Here is a 22,202-nt window from a genome sequence, read left to right on the forward strand (position 1 = left end):
GTCTTGTAAACTAAATTGTAATGCGTAGCATCACCAAACCAAGTCAATGTGTCTTTTAAGGCTGTGCTGTTTTCCTCTTTCAAAAAAGACATTCAACTAAAAGTTTAAACATTAAAGGATGAGGCTTAGTAAATTATTTCATTGTCAACAAATCCCAAGAAAAGACCAAAACCAACAGTGAATTATTTATTCTGGCACATTATTCCTTTACAGACACAGAGCGTCATTGTGTCCAAGGTCTATTAAAAGCACATTAGTGAGGCCCATGGTTGCACCAGGTGGCATGTTCCTTCATTACCAGGAACACACACACACACACACACACACACACACTGTAGCTTATCTTAACTTAAATCCACATGCACCGTTCTGCTGCAGTAAATACTCACTGGAGCTACAAATTTGTTTTAATCTGCGGCTGAGAATAGTCCACAACAACTGCAGGCGTTTACCTCTGGTTGCATAATGCTCGCTAAAAACTACAGTGACCATCTGTTTTGGGAAATTCCCGAGCCCTATTATCAAATAAAACTATACATTTGTGAGCTGTGTTTAAGGATTTCCATCTTCAAGAGGAGCAAATTGACTTGGGGCTTGAGTGCCACAGAGCGGGGAAGTTGGAACGTATAACTAGACAGACTTACAGCCGTGTTCTTTAACAGCACCGACAACTAAAGGAAATGGTCATATTTCAAAATGTACTTTTCAGGTTTCAGGAACCTAAAGAGCACCATGACGACCGCACAGACACAATGCTGAAAATCTATGAAGACGGCACGGTGGCTAAAGACAGTCAAGACAGGTACTGAAAGTCCTCCACTGTAGTCTGTCTGTTTGTAAAGCCTTATGATATAAGTTCTCTCTACGACTCTCAGAGCTTTAATTCATCAGCAAACAGTCATTCTCTGTAAAGATGTAATGCAGTAGTGTCTACCTGAGCACAGAATGAGGTCGCTTTCCCTTTGAGTGTTATTATCCGAGCTCCTCCTTGCTTTGTAAGAAGGTAGCACACCGGTGAATGAGCTCATGGCCCACCTATGTAAGTACTGCAACGTTTATATATTTACACCCAGTATTACATACTGGATGCCTGTGGCACCATTGCACACAGTTTGGAATGCTTAAATCTTGTGTATTAACACAAAGACTCCAGACTTCTAAACTCTAAAAGAATTCAATGGATTTCACTCAAAGCCACCAGGACTGGAATCTTAAGGACTGTCACTTTAAGGACCACTCTGGTAAAATGTCTCCAGTCTCAACAGATTTCAGGTTTGAGTTGTGGCGGATTTTATTTGCAGAACTAAGGGAGTTAAGTAAGAAGTTTGTGTCGTGATTTATGTTCTTTAGTGACAGGTCGTGTTTCACCACATGTTTCATCATATATCTTACAAATCCATGCGGGCTCGATGATCTGACAAGAATGATGTAAAAAATACTCCTCAGAATTTGTGAAAATGAATCCCCTAGGCCTTGGTTTAGTAGTATCAGCCAACCAACTTTTTCAAAATATAATTATAACATTTATTGACTGTGTGTTCATGTATTGGATTCCGGAGTGAAGCACCTCGTTTATGTCTTCCTGACAGTGACAACCAGACCGGTGTGGCAGACCCAGACAGACACAAGAACAACCGCCCGCTGATCCTGGAGTCGGGGGACGGCTCTGTCAAGACCGGTCGTCCGGTCAGGCCGAGGGTTCCCCCGGAGACGTCCAGCCACAATGAGACGCCTTCATAAACACCATGTCATCTGGTGTCTGTGCCATGTCATCTGGTGTCTGTGCCCCCCCCCCCCCAGTGCAGCGCTGGGCCTCTATTCAACCAGAACAAGGCCAGGACGGCGTGTGACTTCCTCTGCTGTGCGGAGGCTCTGCGTAGCAATTCCTCAGCAGTTTCTCAGCTCCAAGGTGAAACCTTGGCTAGACACCAGCGTGGAGGTGAAAGACTGTCAGAGCCGGATGTGGACAAAGATAACAAAGAATTACTTTGGTGTTATTTACTGTATAAGAGCCGTGGACTTGTAGCAGCTTCAATGAGAAAACAGAGTGAATATCCTGCCTTTTGTTGCTCTGTTTGTGCTTCGGCTGTTAAAATGATAAGGAAGCCGAGAGTGTGAATTATCGCTCTGTCCTTTTTTTCTTTCAGTGTGTGTGGAATTGCTTTTTTGCAGAATCTATTCTTTGCATAAAACATTTCTTTTGGGAGGGGGGGCGGGAAGGGGAGGAGGGGCTGAGGGGTTGAGGCTGATGATGGATGGCTGCCCAGGTCCGATTCCCCACAAGATTGTTGAACCGGTGTGACAGCACAGATGGAACACAGCAAATGCAATGATGTGTGTGTCATTCTGGGTGTCAGTGTAGGTCACATGTTGACGTGTGTGTCCTCCAAAGTGAGGCAGTTATTTCCAGGATGGTGTCTGCAGTGGGGTTTCTCTTTTTTTCCCAGCAGTTTCAACATCTACATGCAAGAAGTGGAAAAGCTAGAATTACAGAGGTGTGTGAATGTAACTGGCCTGGCCTTAACCTCGATCTCCTGCTAGTTATTATTATTTTTTATTTTTTTTTACACTCGTCCGCGATATTCCAGCCGAGCAAAGCGCTGTCTAGAAATATATTCCTCTTGGTTTGCCTCTGGACTACCTCCGTGTCAGCAGCGTGCTTTAATGCTTTTGCCCTGCAGGAAATCAGCAGGTATCTTTCCTTTTCTCTTTTTTTCCCTTCTCCTTTCCCTCCCATGTATTTTTTTTTGAGTTATCATGTTGGTATTTTAATCATGTTAAAACTCTAAAAGTAGTGGAACATAAAGGCATTCACCTTATCCCTGCAGAGGCAGGGGGATCTAGAGGACCAGAATAATTTGAATTTGAAGTGATTTCAGGAGAAAGTGTTGCCGACCCTAAAAGCTCTTTCTATCTTTCTATTTTTTTTTCGCCAAGAAAAACAACATCTTTAAGCAACACAGAGCTTAGCACACAGGAGCGAATCAAGGTGAAACCTCCCCACCTGCTAGCAGAGACGGCCCTTTATTCTCGGCACAGGTGAGGATGATAATGAGGCGCTAGACTGATGGCTCCGGCACTCAGAAGGAGGTTATTTACATTTACACAGTAAAGTGGGTTTGTTCAGAGCCAGCGCAGAGGAAATATTGGGGTCATGCTGGCCTTAAAACAGTCTCGCTCCGCGGAGGAGTCAGAGGTGCAGATTCATTAAAAATACATTTGTGACAGCAGAGTAACAAATGGCTGTGCCTCTGCTCTGTTCCTGTACTCCCTCCCCGTGGTCATTCATCATCTGCTCTCATGGAAACTACCAGGTCCATGTTCACTGTTCATTATTCTCCCAGTCTCTGCTGGGCTCCCTCACCTATACTGCTGGAGCAGAAGGGAAACCCACCCCCAAGGTTATTTCCCTCCAAGAAAAATAAGTTGATTTTTTTTGGAGGTAAAGTTCATGGAGATATGGTTCTCATTTCTTTACCAATTAAGTTGGGTCCCACCTTTGCTCCATTCGTTTTACAGCAGGTGCCAGTGTCGACGCTCACAGAAGATACGCTGAAGGGGAAGAATTCATTTTTTTAAAGCCATGCGATGGAGAAAAACACATAAAAGAGAAGATAGAATGAAAGTTTAATTATCTCTTTGGAAAAAAGTGGGTCGCTGAAGAAATATGAGAGTATGACATTAAAAGGAATACAATTAGAGCAAATAGAGCAGATTGAGGATGAAACCACAAATGGTTATATAATGAGGCTGAAGACACAGTTAAGAGTCTTAATTATGCTGCTGTGCAAAACTTGTTACCCACAGAACTGCTATTGGCTCCAAAGATTTTACTGACTAATCACGGATATATTTTAATAGATTATTACATTTGGTTTGTGGATTTGTGGTTTTCAAACGAGATGAGAGTATAGTGGGGGATGTTTTGCAGAGAGGAGGATTAACAAATTAAGTGGATATGTGGAACCAAAATTCAAAGCAAAAACTATTTTTTTTATTAGGAAAAAGAGAAATCACATCCACCTAAAGGTCTAAAGGTGTGTAGGCCTCTCTGTGCAGCAGCTGATGCCCTGAAACTGAACTCGTGTATTGCAGGTTAACATGATCCTGACCCACAACTGGTCCCAGGACAGTTTTAGAAGTTTGATATTTTGCTTATTTTTTTTCTTGCCAATAGCCCTAAAGGAAGATTGACACCACTCTTGTGTCTGTGTGCTAGCAAGCGTAGCTTAGCATAAAGGGCTGGAAATGGGGGGAAACAGCTAGCCTGGCTCTGTCCCAAGCATGGACTCTATATAACAAGTGGACGTATGTCACTGTGATGTTACCAATTGGTTTGTGGACTGCCGTTTTGAAGCCTCTGGTTTAGCATTTTTGCTGTCGCCATTTTGGCTTTTTGCAACCAGAAGTGTGTGTGGAGGGACGTACAAACGGTCACTGAAGAATACATTTTTAGGCGGCCAAAACAGTTATAATTAACTCTCATGAGCTGAAAACACACTTAAAGGGTTAAAGTTCTAAGATGAAACAACTTCACAAGGTAGCCAGAAATCCTCTCGTGAGATTTTCTATTTTACAGTGTTGACTTTGTTTTCTTTCGTTTTCAACATATGAAACCAACCGCTCACTTCCCTGATGGCGAGGGATTTTTTTGACCCACTTCTCTGCTGTCTGCTGTGGACTGGAGGGGTAATTGGAATCAATTTTGATGCCGTTATCGGCGGTGACAGATGCACGAGGTCGCTGTGTGAAAAGGGCAAGGGTTGAGAGGACCCTCCCAGGGGACTCGGGATGCTCGATGCATAAAAATGTCATTCCTGACTCACTCTCACATGTGGACACGGGTTTAATCTCTGAGGGCGTTTATGACTCTTTCCTGGTAGTTTTCTTACTGTTGGTCACTGAGCAGCTGCAGGTGGAGGTTAAGTAAGATGTCTAAGACTTTTACTCCATCACTTTGTTTACTGAGGTCTTCCCTTCCAGGCCAGGGATTATTCCTTCTCGGCACCGAAACTCAATTAGAGACATGTAAGTCAAAGCATGTCAATATTCTTTATCACTCACTGCCCCCATGCTGTATAATTAACCCCTGAGTCAGCGCCAAGGATCTTCATTTGACCCCAGCGGCTCTGAGGGTCATATTTTTATTCCCATCCACTTGGCCAACAAGAAGAAAACATGCTATTTGCATTTTTCTTTGCATTCATTTATTTAAAAACATTAAAATATGATATTAAATAAATATGATGTGGTGACAAAGTAGGACAATTTGTCATGGGTTCCAAGCTGCTGCATCACACAACACACTAGCCGACCTTAAAAAAGAAAGTAAGATAAAGTATAGATATTCCTGAACAATGAGAATAATACTTTGTGCTCAGCATAAATGGTAAATTAAGCCTGTATGACTTTGATTATGTTATTGATTTTGATATTTTTGAAGTTTAAATTGACAAAGAGGCAAAATACGACAAGAATCCTGCAGCGAATATTGAAAGCCTCAATGTTATTTGAACCCTTATTCATCTCAGGCACCTCAGTATCATGTCAGTGGATTTTCTACATTCCAGTTATAAAGCAGCCAAAGTCGTTATTTTCATGCCCATTCTCAAGAACAAACATCATAAATTCCTTCTTTAAAAAAATCTATTGGCCAATTTCATTTGAGAAATATTGTTCAGCTCGAGATGCTCTAAATGAGACGTTACTTATTGTGTTGGAAGTGTGCAGTCCTGAAGCACACAGATTCATTCTTTCAAAACGTCTCCGGGGATTGTCACTAATGCAATAACAGAGATGACAAATTGAGTTCCTTTTATTGCATCGACCAACAATGGCAGCAAAAGAGCGAGCGAGCGAGTCCTTGACTCAGAGGAATCGCAGGTGAGAGCCTGAGGACGTGTCAAACCTGCATGCATGCAAGACTCAGGAGAGGCAGCCCAGCAGCTCCGTATTAATCAACAGCTTGTTGGGCCATGCACCTCCCCTCCTCCATCTTCACCTCCTCCTTTCTTCACCCTCTCCACCATCCTCCTCCTCCTCCTCCTCTTTGTTTTCACAGCCATGGCCTCTCTTTAGCCCGAAATGAGCCATTAACGCGCAGGTTCCCCATTAATTAACGTCTCTCCCTCGTGCTCTCTGCTTCAGTGTGGACATCATGAAGAAAAGCATGATTGATTATTGTGAATATTTCCAAGGTATGATTATGTTGCTGCTTTTGGACCAATTTGGCCAAATGATTATCAACATCTTGTGTGGGTTGGAATAATTAAATTAACTTCAATTTCGATTATGAGACAATATGGTTGAAATCCCTGACAAATTGCAACAACACATTCCATTCAGACGTGATAAATGTGTGATAAACTTGTTTCCCCTTCCATGTTTTTTTTTCTTCAGTTTCATGGACAGCGATTGGCTGACGTCGCTATTGGCTGACCTGCAGTGAGGCAAATAATAGAGTGTAGATGTGAATACATGAGTGCAAAATGACCGCGTAGCCGCTGAATTGTTCCTCTCTTGGTTGGGAGTTTGGTCGTTAACTGATGTGAAACGTAGTAAATCTTTGTTCTTTATTTCTTTTTTTGTGTTGTTTTGAAAATTAAAAAATAATTTGGTGCTTCTAGTGAGCACTAGTTTACAAAACGTCTGATTAATACAGTTATTTGAGGGAACTGGGCAAAGCTTCAATTCAATTCCTTCATTTAGTTTTCTGGACAAAACTATGTAATATGGTGCTAATATTATAAAGACGTTAGTAAGAAAAGTACATTTACATGTTAAATTATATGACGCTTGTACACATTTTCATCATCCTCAGCTGACAAAAAGACTCTCAAAGTTCCGCGAGCAATTCATTTAATTCACTTGATAATAAGTGTACTGCTTTAGCTCCACATGTGGAAACGTACTAAGAAAGTATTGGGTTGATCATTCAGAAATGATGGACCCATAAAATAAAGAATTCCCATTTAACTGCAAAGAGTCCATCAACTTGTTAATACTAAGAATTACATGCATCTACTGTAATGAATCATATCAAATCTACGCATTACAGTTGACAGCCTCTCTGAGAATAAGCACACACTTGTCGCTTCCTGAAAAGTTGGCTGTGCAATGTTTCCACCGGGTTACTTTGTGTTCTCCGTCTCGGCTCTGGTGTTTCAGAGCGCGCTGTTTGCTGCTCATATTTACACACGTCGGAATATTTCCGTAGGGGGTAATGTCGGCACGTTTTTATGCATATGAATGCGTACAAGATTGCTGCCGTTGCCGCAGCATGTAATAGACTTTCCATCCATGTTTTTCCAAAGAGGCTCATGAGGAACAACTACATACACAAACAAATGGCAAGGCTCTTACCTCAAGGACTCACGGCTCCACTGCCTACACATCTGAGGACAATAGACCATCCAAGCTAACCAGAGTTAATGCTGTGCAGTCATGAAAGCCATCAGGGACAGAAACCTTGACTGCAAGTTCACATTCTGTGTGTACTACTTCAATAGTTTTACGTAAAATAAATCAGGTGTTGTTACATTCCAGGTGCATGTGGCATTACCACTCTAATTACTCAAAATATATTTGCAACGCAAGAGGCAGCAGACTTCTATGAAGCCGTTTAACATCTCTGCTTCATTTTAAGTCAAGTGCTGTTGTAAAGTGTGTTTTGTGGTTAAATGAGTATTGGCACTCACTGACTGGTTTGGCTCTGGGAATATGCACGGTAAAAAAGTAAGAGTGCGGGAAAAGATAAAGATAAAAGTCTTGTCTGGTTGGATAAATAAAAGCAGGGCAAAGAAAAGAAGATCAGAGTGCGAATAGAAACGTGTGTAACTGGGAAGAAGAAGAAATATACGAGAAAAGAAGGGAGAGAGAAAAATCTACAAGTCAGTCTCAAAATGCTTCATATAACTGTGCATGCAGATGTAAATGTTATGTGAATCCTGTAGTTTATCAGGAAAGCGTCATTCAACAAATGTTCATCGTTCTTTATTTTCAAGACAAAAAAGAAAAAGTCTACTTGCCAAATAAAATTACAAATCAGAAGCAAGCTAGGAATGAAAGACAAACACTCATGTTGGAGAACCAAAACAAAATGTAACAGCATAAATCCTAAAAAAGAATCACAACCAGAATTAAGGCAGTGCAGCCAACAAGACATGCAGCCCAAATGTTTCATCTTTTTCTCATTTGGTGAAAACTAGATTTCAGCAGCAGTTTGTATCTTCTAAGGTAAACAGCTCTTGTGTCGTTCAGAGCGAGAGACATTCAGCTGAAGCCACAGCTGGCTAATGGAACAGCAAAACCATCTTGTCATGTTTGATATTTCTACACTTTCCAAGAAAAATCATATTTAATAGAGGAATCAAGACTGTTTAAGCTATATTTTTTTCACTATAAATTGTGACATTTTAGACTCTCTCTTCCATGACGTAGTGAAACATTTATCACGTCTGAATGGCCCAACTATAGTAATCCTGGTGCAAAAATGCTTTTAAATATATACTGTATATATATATATATATAACACTTTATTATGAACATAATTAAGGAAACAATTGCTGCTGGTCTCTCATGATCAACATGGTGGACACCATGTGGTATTACAGTGATCATTACAGAGCTCAGTTAGTGTGGAACAACATGCTTTTAAAGACACAGGCCAGGTTAGTGTGTCTGAACTGGAGGCAGGTCAGCAAATAAGGTGCCTCTTAGGATCTACAGTGATTCTCAAAGTGGGGATCGGGGACTCACAGGGGTCCATGAGGGGTCGATCGATATTTAACACAATGACTGCCTATTTTTATAACATGTAAGAGCAACGTTTTTTCAGATGAGGGACCCTGGGACAAAATCTTATCAAATGGGGGTCATTGGTCTAATTTGTCTCAGTGACGGGGGTCCTTGACATGAGAAAGTTTGGGAACAACTGGACTGAAGATCCCCTTGTGCTACAGCCGGGATCATTTCACTCACTCATAACGCGACCAACATAGTTGCCACATTTCAGCTTCGTCATGGAGGTCATCATGAAAACAGGAACTTTCAAAAGAGAACTGACTGTAAAAAAACAAAAACGAATCCAAATGATGCAATCGGTCTATAAAGTCAACCCTGCTGCCACAGCGTCCGCTTTCCTTAATTTTTTCTCAAGCCTCCTTATGTTTTTATGTGTTCTTTATAGTTGCAGCACTAGATCCTTTGCATAGGTCAACATCAAGTGAACGGTGGCCATCTGTGTGCTGCGCTGCACTACGGAGGTTTTGCTCAGTCATGAGAAGAAAGACCTCGGACTTCAATTTGGTCACAGCTTCTTCAACTCAAACATAACAGCTCGTATGAGTTGAACGAGTACAAAGGCACAAGGTAGCTTTTGAAGGCACGACACTGAACATTCATTTCAGTTCACGTGCTTCAAGCATTTTGTTGTACCGTAAAGCAAAGCGTAATAGGAAATATAATAATTACATTTACTGCAGATGACAACGAGAAACAGACAAGATGTCTGTAAGTGCCACATGTAAACTGACACAACTGCTCCATTCAACACCTCCCTACTAAAAAAATAGTAGGCGGTAACAGCAGTAACACAGCAGGGGAGAGGTAGAGCAGTGTTTCCTCTGTATTTATTCAGCAGTGATGTGCCAGCTCAGCAGAAAAGCATTACAACCGTTGAAGAAAAAATGTAAATGGGTTTAATTACGCCACATTTCATTCTAAAACAGAGAGCAGAGCATAGCTAATGATTTAGCAAAGTATAAAGTATTCGTTTTGCCGTCAGTGCAATCTGCAGCAGACCGACTGTGTGAAACACAGGGACGGATGTGGAATCGATTGAAAAAAGAAACTGCCCACTGAGCACTGAGCTGCTGCATAAAAAGTCAGAGGAAACCACTGCATTGTTCACCGCCTGGTTCACTCAGTATGTGCGGACGGCTGGTTTGCTGTCCTGGGCCTGGTTGAAGGGATTGGCCGGGGGGGAAGACTCTTCCTGTTGGTCAATGGACTGGTAGGTATCTCTGTCTCGTGACACAGAGGGGAAACCTGCAGAGACAGGCCAAAAGTCTTCAACACGAACACATCAACCCTCGTCATGCACACTATTATACATAATCATATCTGCTTAGAATCACTGAAATATGCAGACTGAAACTGTTTGCACAAGAAAGGAATCCTTAGCTTAAACACAACTTCCTTGTTCTCTTCACACAGATTGGTGACACAGTTGGCCGGATTTGTTATCTTGACTTGAGCATCTGGCCCCCTCTGGATACATATAGATTACACTGTTGGAAACAGTCTTTGCCGTCATACCTGTGATGGACGACGGATTGAGAAATCAGCAAACTACATTCAAGAAAACCTCTTTAAGAGGCGCGGACATTCCTCCCCTTCCATCACTCTGTTTTTACACCCACTACTACCTGATTAGCTGTTTCTTCTGCAGCTAATTGAAGAGAAATTGACCAGAGGAACGTATAATGAGTCCCAAAAAACCTCATGCGAGTAGAATTTTCAGATATGCGTTTACACTGAAAACCTCTGCATGCAAGCTCCTGGCTGCCTTATACTTTGTGTACACGTGCTTTATAATGAATTCTAGGAGGGCTGTACACTAATCCATCGGAGAAGTCTTAAAAAGACTCAATATGATACTTTAAAACAAACTCGGACAGAATACCAATGATGTCTTTTTGGAAGTTCAAAGACCTGTGCACTCTTACGTCTGCATGGCCCAGAGTCCTCTAACTGTGACAGACATGCACATATTAATGCTAATCAAACAAGCACTTCCATTGCAGAGGGTTTGGATGATTTAAGTAAATATATACATATATTCATTTGACTAAGACTGCACAACTCATGTTTATATTTTTATTTTTAAAGCTTTAAAAATACATTGATTAGTCTTTTTTTCTTTCTTTTTTTTAACGCATCATTGCTGCTAAACAAGCCTTCAATAACTTAAGTCTTACACTGAGTGTGCATTTCAAACAAGGTCACATCCATTGTTTATTATTATAAGTCATCATTTAATTAGGCTGATTTGAGAATGTGCACCATCATGCAGCTCTGCTTTAAATATATGCGGACAGAATACACAAACACAAATGAGGTGTCTGGAGAGTAAAAATATGAATAATACATAGATGCAAACTTTCAGAAACATATAATCTCACATAATACAATAGATAAGAATATAAACATACTGTACTGACATACACAGCTATACACGGAAGAATGGGAGGGCACTGAGGACTGATGGAGGTGGGAATGACAGATTGAATTAATATAAATAACTAAAAAGAGAAAGATGACAACAGAACATTAACATGATAGTAATTGGCAAATGAATAAATAAAAAGTCAGTTTCTTTTTTTGTCCTGCCGCCTGATGTGTGATCTTACTTCCTGTGTGGGAGAGGATGGAAGGGGATGATTGGAGAGGAGAAAATGGTAAAAAAGAAGAAGCCGGGAATCAATAGCGGCGGCAAATAAAGGCACTGTCAGCACTATCCGTAGTACAGCGACTGTCCACAGAGGTCTCTAAGTCTGAGAGGTCAAAGGTCAGCAGAGAGGAGAAAAGACACAAGACAAATAGTCAAATCAGAACAGGAAACACATGAGACATGAAACATGACAGACTGTGAGGTTAGTAAAGACGAAATGCAAGAAAAGAACAGAGAGATGGAGGTTTTGACAAATTCTTACACATTAATGAACTGCGTCACCACAAGCCAGCTGAACATAAAGGGGGAATGCACTGCAGGCAATTAACAGTCTGCTAAACCCCGCCCTCCCCTAGCTACTGCTGCTAAACCCCGCCCTCCCCTAGCTACTGTTGCTCTGTCTGTCAAGCTTTACGCTCTAGATCAGTTCATAGAACAGTGAATCTATCAGTTATATGAACTACAACTCAAAATTAGAAGGCTTTTTCACACAATGCGTCCATGATTTCAAACGGACGGATGCAAACAAAATACATAGGGCCTTGGTATTGCAGTACGGAAGCCCCAAATGGGCTGAAACGTTCTTCTTAATATCGTTTCTAGAGATCATTATCTTAAGAAACAAGCTTTGTTTTCTCGAGATGAAAACTAAGGTTGTTTCCTCTTATCACGTACGATGTTTGGGTGAAATCCTCCGACAATAACTGTATTCAAACGGTCCGGACCTAAACCTTACACCCCTGATCCCACTGTGGAGGAATGCTACAAAGTGGATGTGCTCGCTCCGTACTGAGCTTTTCCTAACACGACCGACCGGTAACCCCACAAAATAATGTAGCTAGCTAATGAGGAGCTAACTAGCCTCAGAGGTGGCTAACATTACTAGCCCACTGTAGGTGGTAAGCTTGGTAGCTAGGCATGCTAACGTTTGCAGTTTACATTAGAGCAGACGAACACACGGTTTAATCCATTCCTTAAAATCGCTCTTCATACACACTGCTTCAGCTGTGCCTAATAACAGCAATACTTAAACAATGTTCAGGGGACATGTTGAGTAGCAGTCAATTTAACGCTAAATGTGGGATTGCTCAGTCTAATAGCCTCTATTGTATTGAGCAACATAAAAATAAAAACACAAAACCAGAGGGATGTAAACCGGCATAAGAAGGCCGCCAATCAAATTAATCAACCAGGCTTCTCACTCACATGCACCTGATTGCCTGGTTCTCACAGTGCTTGTTGCAGCAGGGAACCATGCTAATGCCAGCGATGCAATCAAGACAGCAATTAAAACACACATTGTAGGAAACAAACATTAGCTGCACTCATCAGTCACCACGCAGCCAATCACAGGCTAATGGATGTACCTGCTGCTTCTCTCTGGCGTTAAGAGTAAAACCACAGATTAATCAATATTCAATTATCCGTCAAACAAGACTGGTTGCAACACAGGAGGAATTTCATTACTTTTCCCGGATCGTATAGTGTAATAAATTCTTATTTTAGCCAATGATATGACAGTTAATAATAAATCAAATGTCCCACTTCCTGGTTTATTTTTTTATCACTTTTGTTTTTTTCGTGGCAAGAAAAGCTCACTCGCTCAAAACTAGTATTGAATTTGTTTCACTCCTCTGCCATGAAAATCATGAACTACAAATGATGAATACAGACATGTTTGATTAATCCATGTGAATGAAGCCATGACTAAGGATTTTCAAGGACATCACGGCTCAGTGGGATTCCTGATGGGAAAGTTCTCAGCAGAGAGAGTCCAAGTCCCCAAAATCAATTGCCACACATGGCGAATAAAAGAGCTCATCTTGAGTATCTCCTGACCGGTCAATGGAAGAAGTTTACCAAGCTCAACGTCACAAAATCTTTATTTCTGTGCACATCCCTTCTGGGCTCCATCTCAGTTTATTTCACATCAATGGCGAGCTATTTTTTCCATCACGGCAGATCAGTTATTTCACGTTTTTTCGTCCTGCGTGGGTCTAATATGTCCCTGCGCTGCATGCAGAATAAACTGGTGGTCAGAATGACACACAAACGGGACAAACAACTCATGGAGAACTGATTTCCTTGCCCAGGCCGAGCTGCAGCTCAGATATTTTGCTTCATTTCAAGTCTTGTGACTGTAACTAATTCGTTTGACCGTGGAATCATCCGGCGGTGGTAAAGCACAGAGCCCTCCCAGTGTGCGCTGCACTTGGCAGGCCTTTCATGGCAAACGGCATAAAACAACATAGGGAGGATCTCAAAGCGCCTCTGGACAGATGCACCACACCGTACCTCCAGCTAGCTTTGCTCACACTCAGGGCGTGGGATTATTTTATATTATTTGTGGGGAGGAGGAAACCTCAGATATTTCTCACCAGTTCTGAAATGATGCATGTTCTCGCTAGATGAAACCTTAAGTTGTTATGTAATGAGTTATTTCCTGTGTCATCTGCTCCTCAAAGTGGAGTTAGATCCCACTTCTATGATTAAATAAAAAAGACATTCCAGTATGCTGAAAGATAGAATCTGTGTCCACTGTAAGACTTTTATTTTTGGAAGCGTTTAAATTCCTGTTGATGTCTTTATCAGAGCTGAACATCTGTTTCTTCCTCATAACCAGCCTTATGGTGGCAAATAATCCCTTCCTCATAAGTCTGCAAGCTCCTTGTGTTACTGTACTTGACCCATTTTGCAGCACTTACCAAAGTTAACGTTGTAATCTCCTCCACGCTCGCGGTACATCTGGTAGACGAAGAAGCAGGACGCAGGTTTGAGCAGCAGGCTGAGGATGGCCATTCCTGCGCTAAAGCGAAACCTGGTTTCCACTGCGGAGTCATTCGCCGGGTAATAGATCCCAAAATGGACGATGTCGGTCAATATCGTCACGACCATCCCCATCAGAAACTACAGCGAGAGGACAAAAAGAGGCAGACGTCGTAATGCACACGTAATGGTGTGTCAGATGCTTTCGGACTTACTGTATAGTTTGAAGTCTGAAGGGCCAACACATGTAATCAACCACAGGAAACGATTCCTTGCAACATACAGCGTGTGGAAAACAAAGTCATTCCAATCATTTAAAAAAAGAGAGAGATTTCTGAGAGTGGTGAAGGAAGTCAGAAGGAAAAATGCAAAAAAATAAGAAAGAAAACAGTGACATTTAAAATGTATCTGTAACCTTTATTATCTGGAACAATCAAATCCATATGACGGGATGAAAGATAACGCTCCAAAAAAAACAGAAATGCGAGTTAAATAAATGATTAGTTGACAATCTATTTTGTTTTAATTAATTTCATCTCTTATTTCATTTTATTCTCTTATTGCATTTCTCTTTTTACGTGCATTTATTGTATTGTTTGTTTTCATTGTTTCATCTATTTCATCAGTGTTACAAAATATTATTCATTAATATTATTGTCATTATTAATATTTAAGACACTTGAGAGAGTCTGGAGTTGATAATAACAGAAACATGCAGTAAGCTGCATAGCACATGAGAAAACATCTTCCTGGTTGATTTAACTTTGAAGCTGCTTCCTGATCCACAAAGAATCCAGAGCATTCAGCCAGCTCAGCACACAAGGATCTCTCCTGATGGACCCCCGGACTTTAAAGACAAGGTGAGAAATCCCCCGATGGTAACTTCCCATCGACAGTCAGAATCCATTAATGTCAAATGTGTCATTGAAAGAAACACTGGACAGGTTATTTTTCCTCTTCTTTTTAACCCTCGAGCTGTGGTGTGTTTGTTTGGCATATAACACACCTTCACAGCCAGCGAGGCAGTCTGGGGGCCGCTCGGATTTAAGTTACAGACAGATCTCAGATAGATGTTTAACTTCTAGTTCTTTACTATCTTAGGTAGGACTAACTTGCCATGAGTTCTGGGTAAATTATAAGTATATAACTGAATACTTCTTCATACTCCTTTATGAACATTACCTCGTTTGTTTGTATTCATATTGTTTGTGTATTTATATTGTTTGTGAGAATTATAATACATTTAATGTATATATATATTTTTATTTTTTTTAATTCTATTTTACATGTTAAAAATAAATAAATAAATAACCGTTACTGTCCAAAGTAATTTTACTGGGAAAAGTGTCACAACCCTCAAATCCCTAAAATCTCAATGCAGTGCAAAGCAGCAGCAGAGCTGAGCGCCACTAACTCATCAGTAGCGCTGCACAATATGAGGAAAATATTACTTATAAAGTGTACTCAGTTCTGCCTTTCTGCTGCTTTCAATATGCTGACAAAAAATGAAAAGAAATGATTTCCACATTCTTTTTTTGAACAAATGGGACACAAGACAGACTGACAGTTACATTTGAAAGTACAGTTTATACTGATGCTCTCTTTCTACTAACTCAAAAAATCCCTGAGTGCAATATCAAAACCTTTTGACATCGCATACTATTAAAAACAGCTAAATATTATGCAGCCCTACTCATCAGTCAGGCTCAGGAAAGTTTCTTAAAGAGGAACGAATGCCGACGTCCTCACTGGCCCATCACTATAGACTAAAACATCTGTGTGACCATGACCGCCACGGTTCCTGCTGCTCTGTGCTGATTTAAGGGAAGGCTATCTCTCTCTCTCTCTCAAAGGGATGCTCACAGATTGTCCCAGATTCCACAGACAAATAGGTTAGCACGGATACGCACTGCTGTGCCTATAGTTAGACTCCTGTGCCGGTCACATGATGTGAAGATCGCAGCCAGCGTGAAGGAAGCGGAGGACGAGGACTCACCATGAGCACGGCGTCGATGGAGTCCCTCTGTGCGATGGCCCAGACGCCGACAGCCAAAACACTGAAGTTGCCCCAAGCAAAGGAGTTGGGAAGCCACAAAAACATGCAGGCCCTGCAGTAAGACACACACACACACACACACACACACACACACACACACACACACACACACACACACACACACACACACACACACACACACACACACACACACACACACACACACACACACACACACACACACACACACACACACACCCGTATCAAGAAAACACACGTCTGGGACGTGGAGGTGAAAGAGTTGGCCTGAACCTAGCTTGGGAATCAGTCTGTGTGTGTGTGTGTATGTGCGTGTGTGTGAGTCAGAAGAGGAGAGAAATTCCTCAGGTTTGTGGGAAAAAAAAACGGTGCTTACACTCACCATATTGTAAGCAGCCAGTGCACCAGGACTATGGCCTACAACAGAGGACAGAAGACGAGTGTTACAGGGAAAGAAGACATATTTTAATACTATATATATATATATATATATATATATATATATATAAAGGACACTTCAGTGTTTAATTCTGACAATCGATCAATCGTTTATCAACTAAAAACTCCAACCGTTCAGTTGCTTCACTGTTTCATATCATTGTAAACTGAATCTTTTTGTTAGTTGGACAGAAAAAAAGCCACCTGAAGGTGTCTCTTGGGTTTCTGGAACATATTTAATGATTTTCTTTACATTCTATATATTAAACAATGAATTGATTGATTGAAAAAAAAAAAAGAATAGTTTCTACTGTAAGTAACTTTAGATGCAGCCTGAGTTCAGTCGATCAACTCACAAACATCAGAGCATGAAGCCACAGAACTGGAAACATGTGATCAACTTGTGTCTGTGATATAGTGAGAAGCAGCATCAGGGGAACGATGTCATGGCTCCACAAGTTGTTGCTTTTAAATATGCTTTTTCTTCACACAAATTATGAATCAGAAAATTCCCCTCCACAATATCAGAGTGAGTGCTACTTTAGCTACATTTACACATCGTCTTGTCTTGCTTTTCACATCACATGTTTGAGTCCAAGTTTCCGGAATTTGATTAAGAGTCTTCCAAACTTTTGATCTGCTTTTGATCCTTTTACAAAAAATAGCACAAAGGCATGATTCTATTGAATTCCTGTTATGGAATGACACATCTTTGCTATGTCATTGCCTCTAACTCATTACTTTAGTCTTTTACACATAACAAGTGGAGAAATCAGAAATGACTGACAAGATATTGTTCTGTGGGTCATGTGATAAATAACTTAAACTATTGTGTTTCTATATCTGGTGGCACTGTTTATCAGTTTGATCTTTGTTTGAACTCAAACATATCTTAATAACTCATGTAATCATCACTATGTTTGTGTTTCTAACATCCAATAGTGTTGTTTACTTTGGTCCATCACTGACAACATAACCATGCAGTCTATGATCTTTAAGGCACTTTAACATAAATAAATGAACGTTTCTTCAGTCATTTAACAACAACACAGAAAAACACCAATTAAAACACATTTCCCTAGAGGAAGGTAGTTGCCCCACCGAGGAATTGAGCAACAAAGTTGACATCATCGCATTGAGTCTTTGTTACAACCAGCTGCCAACATTACAATCAAGTAAAAACCGCAAACTCACCTTTAGATTTATGGCAGGGATTTCCATCACAGGCTGTTTGGTTAAAAGCACCTCTTCCTTTATTCGCTTCACTGCGTCAACTTGTTGCGGGGGGCTTCATGAAAAGCTGCCGCAGATTGTTTCTTCCTGCACAAACTTCTCTGTGAAACTCCTCCTCCCTTCAGATCAGCCTGCAAACACAAACCATGTGATAGCAGGCTGACTGCTTCCCATGTGACACTCACCCCCCTCCCCTCCGCAAAATAACATGACAACACATCACATGTCAGCAGTAGTGGGATGATTTGAAAAGGACTGATGAAGGCTTTTGATACAAACATAGGCAGTAATGTGTTTAAATGCATATGGTTATAGTCAAGATGAAAATGACCCCTTTGATCCTTTTGGATCACATCCCCAGTCATGTGATGGACCAATTCAAGAATATATGCCAAAAAAAATCGAAATCTAAATCAATTCCTTCGTATTTTTATATCAAAATCCAATCATCTTTTCTTTCTGTAAAACAAAATATGACGTTAGCTTATGTGAGCCATATACCAATCAATTTCAATCAATTGTAATGGGAAGTTGATTTACCTAAAAAAGTATTTTTGTAGCAAATTCTACTATATGGCCACTAAGTAAAATGAGCTTCAATGCCTGGCTGCAGGGGCGTTTCTAGGATTCAAAGAAAGGGGGGGCTTAGCCCCAAGGAGAGGGGAATGTTTGCGTGCGCGCAGCGTCAAATTTTTTTTGGGCCCATTTGGGGCCGCGGATATCCATTGTTTCAGACAGTTCATAGATTGGTTCAATCAGAAAGAGGGTGATTTTGCTCTGTAGTTTTGCTTGCATTCAGTATATGACAGTGGCCTGCAAGGCCTTCTCTGCTGGCCTAAACAGAATCACAAAGCTATATCTATTTTATAATTTTATAATTGTTCTTAAATACACTACATGTATTATAATTTATAAAAATATTTTTCCCATTATCTTATTTTCTCAATGCACAGCTACTGTCTTCCTCAGTTGCTCTGCTTCTTGTTTACTTGTTTTATTATGAGCAGGATTGTAATTTGAAGGGGGAGAAAACATACAAACCAGAACACACGCACATATTTAGCATGTTAGAGTTATAAATAACTTGTCCATGTGAGAAACAATAATGACGTCACCAAAATAAAAATTAAAAAAATGTTTTTATTTTTAAATGCCAAATTATTTGGGGGGGCTGAAGAACATTTTAGGGGGGCTTCAGCCCCCCTAAAATAGGCCTAACTACGTCCCTGCCTGGCGGGTCATTGAGAACTTAGCTGTAAGACAATCTCCTCACTTAGTCATTAGTCGCAGGTTTGGTTAGATTCAGTAAAGCGGGTGATAATGCATGCATATCCATCAAATTCAATGTTGAAGTTCACTACGTCAGCTTGTTTGTGACATTTGGAAAAGTTCATCCGATTGTTGCTCCAGATGCTGTATCTATTTTTACAACTACCGCTCAGCTTACCATGAAACTTAGTATGGATTCATGATCTCCAGAAGATGCACGGCTTCTATCGATCGTTAGTGAACTCCTGCTCTCATTTTGTGTCTTGTGCCACAGTCTAGTCAAACAAATACGTTCTTGTTTTTTCCTTTCACATTCAGAGTCCCCTATCGGGATAATAAAGGGAGATCTTATCTTTTACCATCCTGCTGTGGTCACTTATCTCGGCAGGTACAGACACACAACCGCAGCTGCACATGTACAAGAGGAAGAAGAGTTTGTGATGGCTGCTGATTAAATGATAAGTCCAATTCATTACTACGTGGGTCTTATTTTACTAGTCTGGGCCATCACTTCTATTGGTTAGGATTCACTCAACAACAAAAATGCTGACGACTGAGAGCACGGCAACATCCCAATAATGAAGTCCACAGGGGTAAAAACAAAAGACATCTTTACTCTGATAATGTAACATGTATTTGAGATCCTTTTCAAACAGATGTGTCCTGTTTATGAGGAAACCTACACTTTTACATTTTTACATTTTATTTCTAATCACGCTTATACACTCAAGTCCAACAAAACAGAGATAGAAAATATTTTAGTTTATGATAAAAATACTAACTACTACATTTGAAAAACGATTTATTGCTTCAGAAACACTTGTATTTTCCCTTCATCTTCCTCTCAGCTGTAAACCATTTTCTCTCATCTTTTCCCACCTGATCATCTCACCTGTTATCATGTCCCTGAAGTTTGGTCACATTATAGCAGCCGAGCACATCCATCCACCTTGGGATTTGTTTTAAAGCTCTGAAAAAGCTGGTAAGGAGACCTTGAGTTATGTCCAAGGTTAAGAATAGCATTGCACGTTCATACTCCTTGTTCATTCATAAATAACTTACAGATACATTCATATCTGCTTTTTGAAGTGACGTCTGCATCTAGATTCAAATTCATTTGCATATTAACGCCACAACTTTTAAAATGCAAATGTAGAACGGCTTGCTTGCCTCTTTCATGCTTCTTATACATCAATAGGACTTGATCCATTGTGCAAGCTTTGGCAGATGGCTCCTGCACTCCTGTTTTCCAGTGTGAACCCTGACCTCCTGAAGACCTCTGACCCCCCCCCCCCCCACACACACACACACACACACACACGCACACGCTCAAGATTTGTTGCTCTGTTTGAAGTGGTTATGCTTTCAAACACGTCTCAAAACGCTGTGCTGAGGGTGTTTGTGTGCACATGTGTGCCAAGATGAGATTGCAGAGTGACAAATGTGGGACATGTTATTTAATTTGCGTAATGTCTTTTACATCCTAACTGTGACAGACTTGAGTAAATGCATAAATGTAGCGCTAGAGCACATCATCTTCCTCATTTCATTTCTATACCAGTTTTTATAGATTTTCAACACATTTTATCAAATGATTTATTGTCTCTGAGGCCGTAGAGAGAATTTCCTGCCGCTTTGTTTATCCTCGTGTAAATTGTTCTCACCACGTGTGTCCTTTAGAGAGTTTCCCTGCTCTAAAGAAGTTGGGTGAAGATAAAAAAAAACTTTGGTAATTAATTACTTCAAGAAATCCTAAAGAAAGGGAGAAGTGCCTCTGTGGCGTCGGTGATGTGAAGCTACAGCTCTGCCGGGATGTGGCTCTGGGTAATCTATCACTCGGCTGGCTGCTGGCCAGGTTTCAGCAGGGCACTCTGTCAGAGGTAACTATTAAAAATACATCACTACTGCTTTTATTCTGGAGCCGTAAATCAGGATGGCACAATCACGGTCCGACCGAGCCGCTGGTTGTGGGAAAAGAAAAACGAGTGTTACTTTCTCCATCTAATCAAATATTGATAGATTCTCAGAGAGCGTGTGTGTTCGGATCAGAGACACGCTGGGTGTTATATTGCTTGCACTTGCTCTAATGTGTCGTAAGCTTTAAAGGGTTCTGACACAGTTCAGTTTGGAGATAATGAGCTTCAGAGATTGCAGCGTTCCCGTTATCAGGTGGAGATAAATGGCGCCTCATTACTGACTCCTCATGTTCTAGAGAAGGTGATGTGTTTGGAAAAAGGTTTATGGGACGAAATCAGTGCTGGTTTTCATTCTTCTCAAGCATCTCAAAGAATAAGTTCTGCTTTTCTCAAAAGAACCAAGACATTAAACTCGCCATCATGCTCTGACCCAGAAAGTAACTCACTACATTTACTTTACTGCTGTACTCATGTGAGTATTTCCATTTAATGCAACTTTATACCTATTTACTACTGCCACACTGTACATACACTACCAATACTGTGTATGTTCTTACAACAAATATGTATGTATATATGCATCTGTCCATACTGTGTATATATATATATATATATATATTGAATACTTGTTGCACATGTGCATACAGTATATATATATCTTTTGCATTTCTACCCCTTGCTGTTTGTCATTATGTAATATTTATATTACCACTATATGTGCATTACTCTGCACTTTACTGCTTTTTGCACTTCTGATTATATGCTAAACTGCATTTCGTTGTCTTAGTACTTGTTCTCTGTGTGCAATAAAATAAAGTTGAATCTATAACCTGATTCAAGCCCAAAGTTGTAAAAGTTTTCCAATATTTCAAAACCAAAGTGATGATGAGGGAAAAAAAGAAAACTAAATAAATAAATATATAAAATAGTTCAAACTAGTTTCCCCTCGAGCGTCTTCAGCAGTAAAATGCTGCTTTCCCATTGGTGAATCAGTATTAACAATCTAATAATGTAATATAATAATATATCAGGGACTTTAACTTGAACTCATATATAAATATATATTTTGAGTACATTTAGCAGATAATGCTGC

The 22,202-nt window shown here is 40.4% G+C and overlaps 2 protein-coding genes across 3 annotated transcripts in view; one reads left to right on the forward strand and one right to left on the reverse strand.

Annotated features, from left to right (window-relative positions):
- rnf207a (ring finger protein 207a) overlaps window positions 1–2,640 on the forward strand; it is a 28,430-nt gene extending 25,790 nt beyond the window's left edge. For both annotated transcript variants that reach the window (XM_076096850.1, XM_076096851.1), the window contains exons 17-18: window positions 710–802; window positions 1,590–2,640. In XM_076096850.1, coding sequence (XP_075952965.1) covers window positions 710–802; window positions 1,590–1,740 — 244 coding nt within the window. In that variant the 3' untranslated portion in view covers window positions 1,741–2,640. The remainder of the gene's footprint in view (window positions 1–709; window positions 803–1,589) is intronic.
- Window positions 2,641–7,976: 5,336 nt separating this feature from the next.
- Window positions 7,977–18,015, reverse strand: agtrap (angiotensin II receptor-associated protein). The gene is made up of 5 exons (XM_076096843.1): window positions 17,886–18,015; window positions 16,636–16,670; window positions 16,215–16,326; window positions 14,158–14,359; window positions 7,977–10,047 (listed from the first exon to the last, which is right to left on the reverse strand). Exons 1-5 carry the CDS (start codon window positions 17,910–17,912, stop codon window positions 9,923–9,925), a joined length of 501 nt encoding a protein of 166 aa, XP_075952958.1. The 5' UTR covers window positions 17,913–18,015; the 3' UTR covers window positions 7,977–9,922.
- Window positions 18,016–22,202: the final 4,187 nt, after the last annotated feature.

This window comes from Anarhichas minor, unplaced genomic scaffold, assembly GCF_050575085.1.
Source record: "Anarhichas minor isolate MPS153535 unplaced genomic scaffold, ASM5057508v1 ptg000023l, whole genome shotgun sequence".
Taxonomy (NCBI): Eukaryota; Metazoa; Chordata; class Actinopteri; order Perciformes; family Anarhichadidae; genus Anarhichas; species Anarhichas minor.

Bases quoted from the DNA above. Each gene is read 5' to 3' on its own strand.
- agtrap (XM_076096843.1), bottom strand. From the start codon at position 17,912: ATGGAAATCCCTGCCATAAATCTAAAG. The intron at 16,327-16,635 runs GTGAGTGTAAGC...GTCTTACTGCAG, and splicing joins CACTGGCTGCTTACAATATG to GGCCTGCATGTTTTTGTGGC. The intron at 14,360-16,214 runs GTGAGTCCTCGT...CTCTCGCTGTAG, and splicing joins CCATCGACGCCGTGCTCATG to TTTCTGATGGGGATGGTCGT.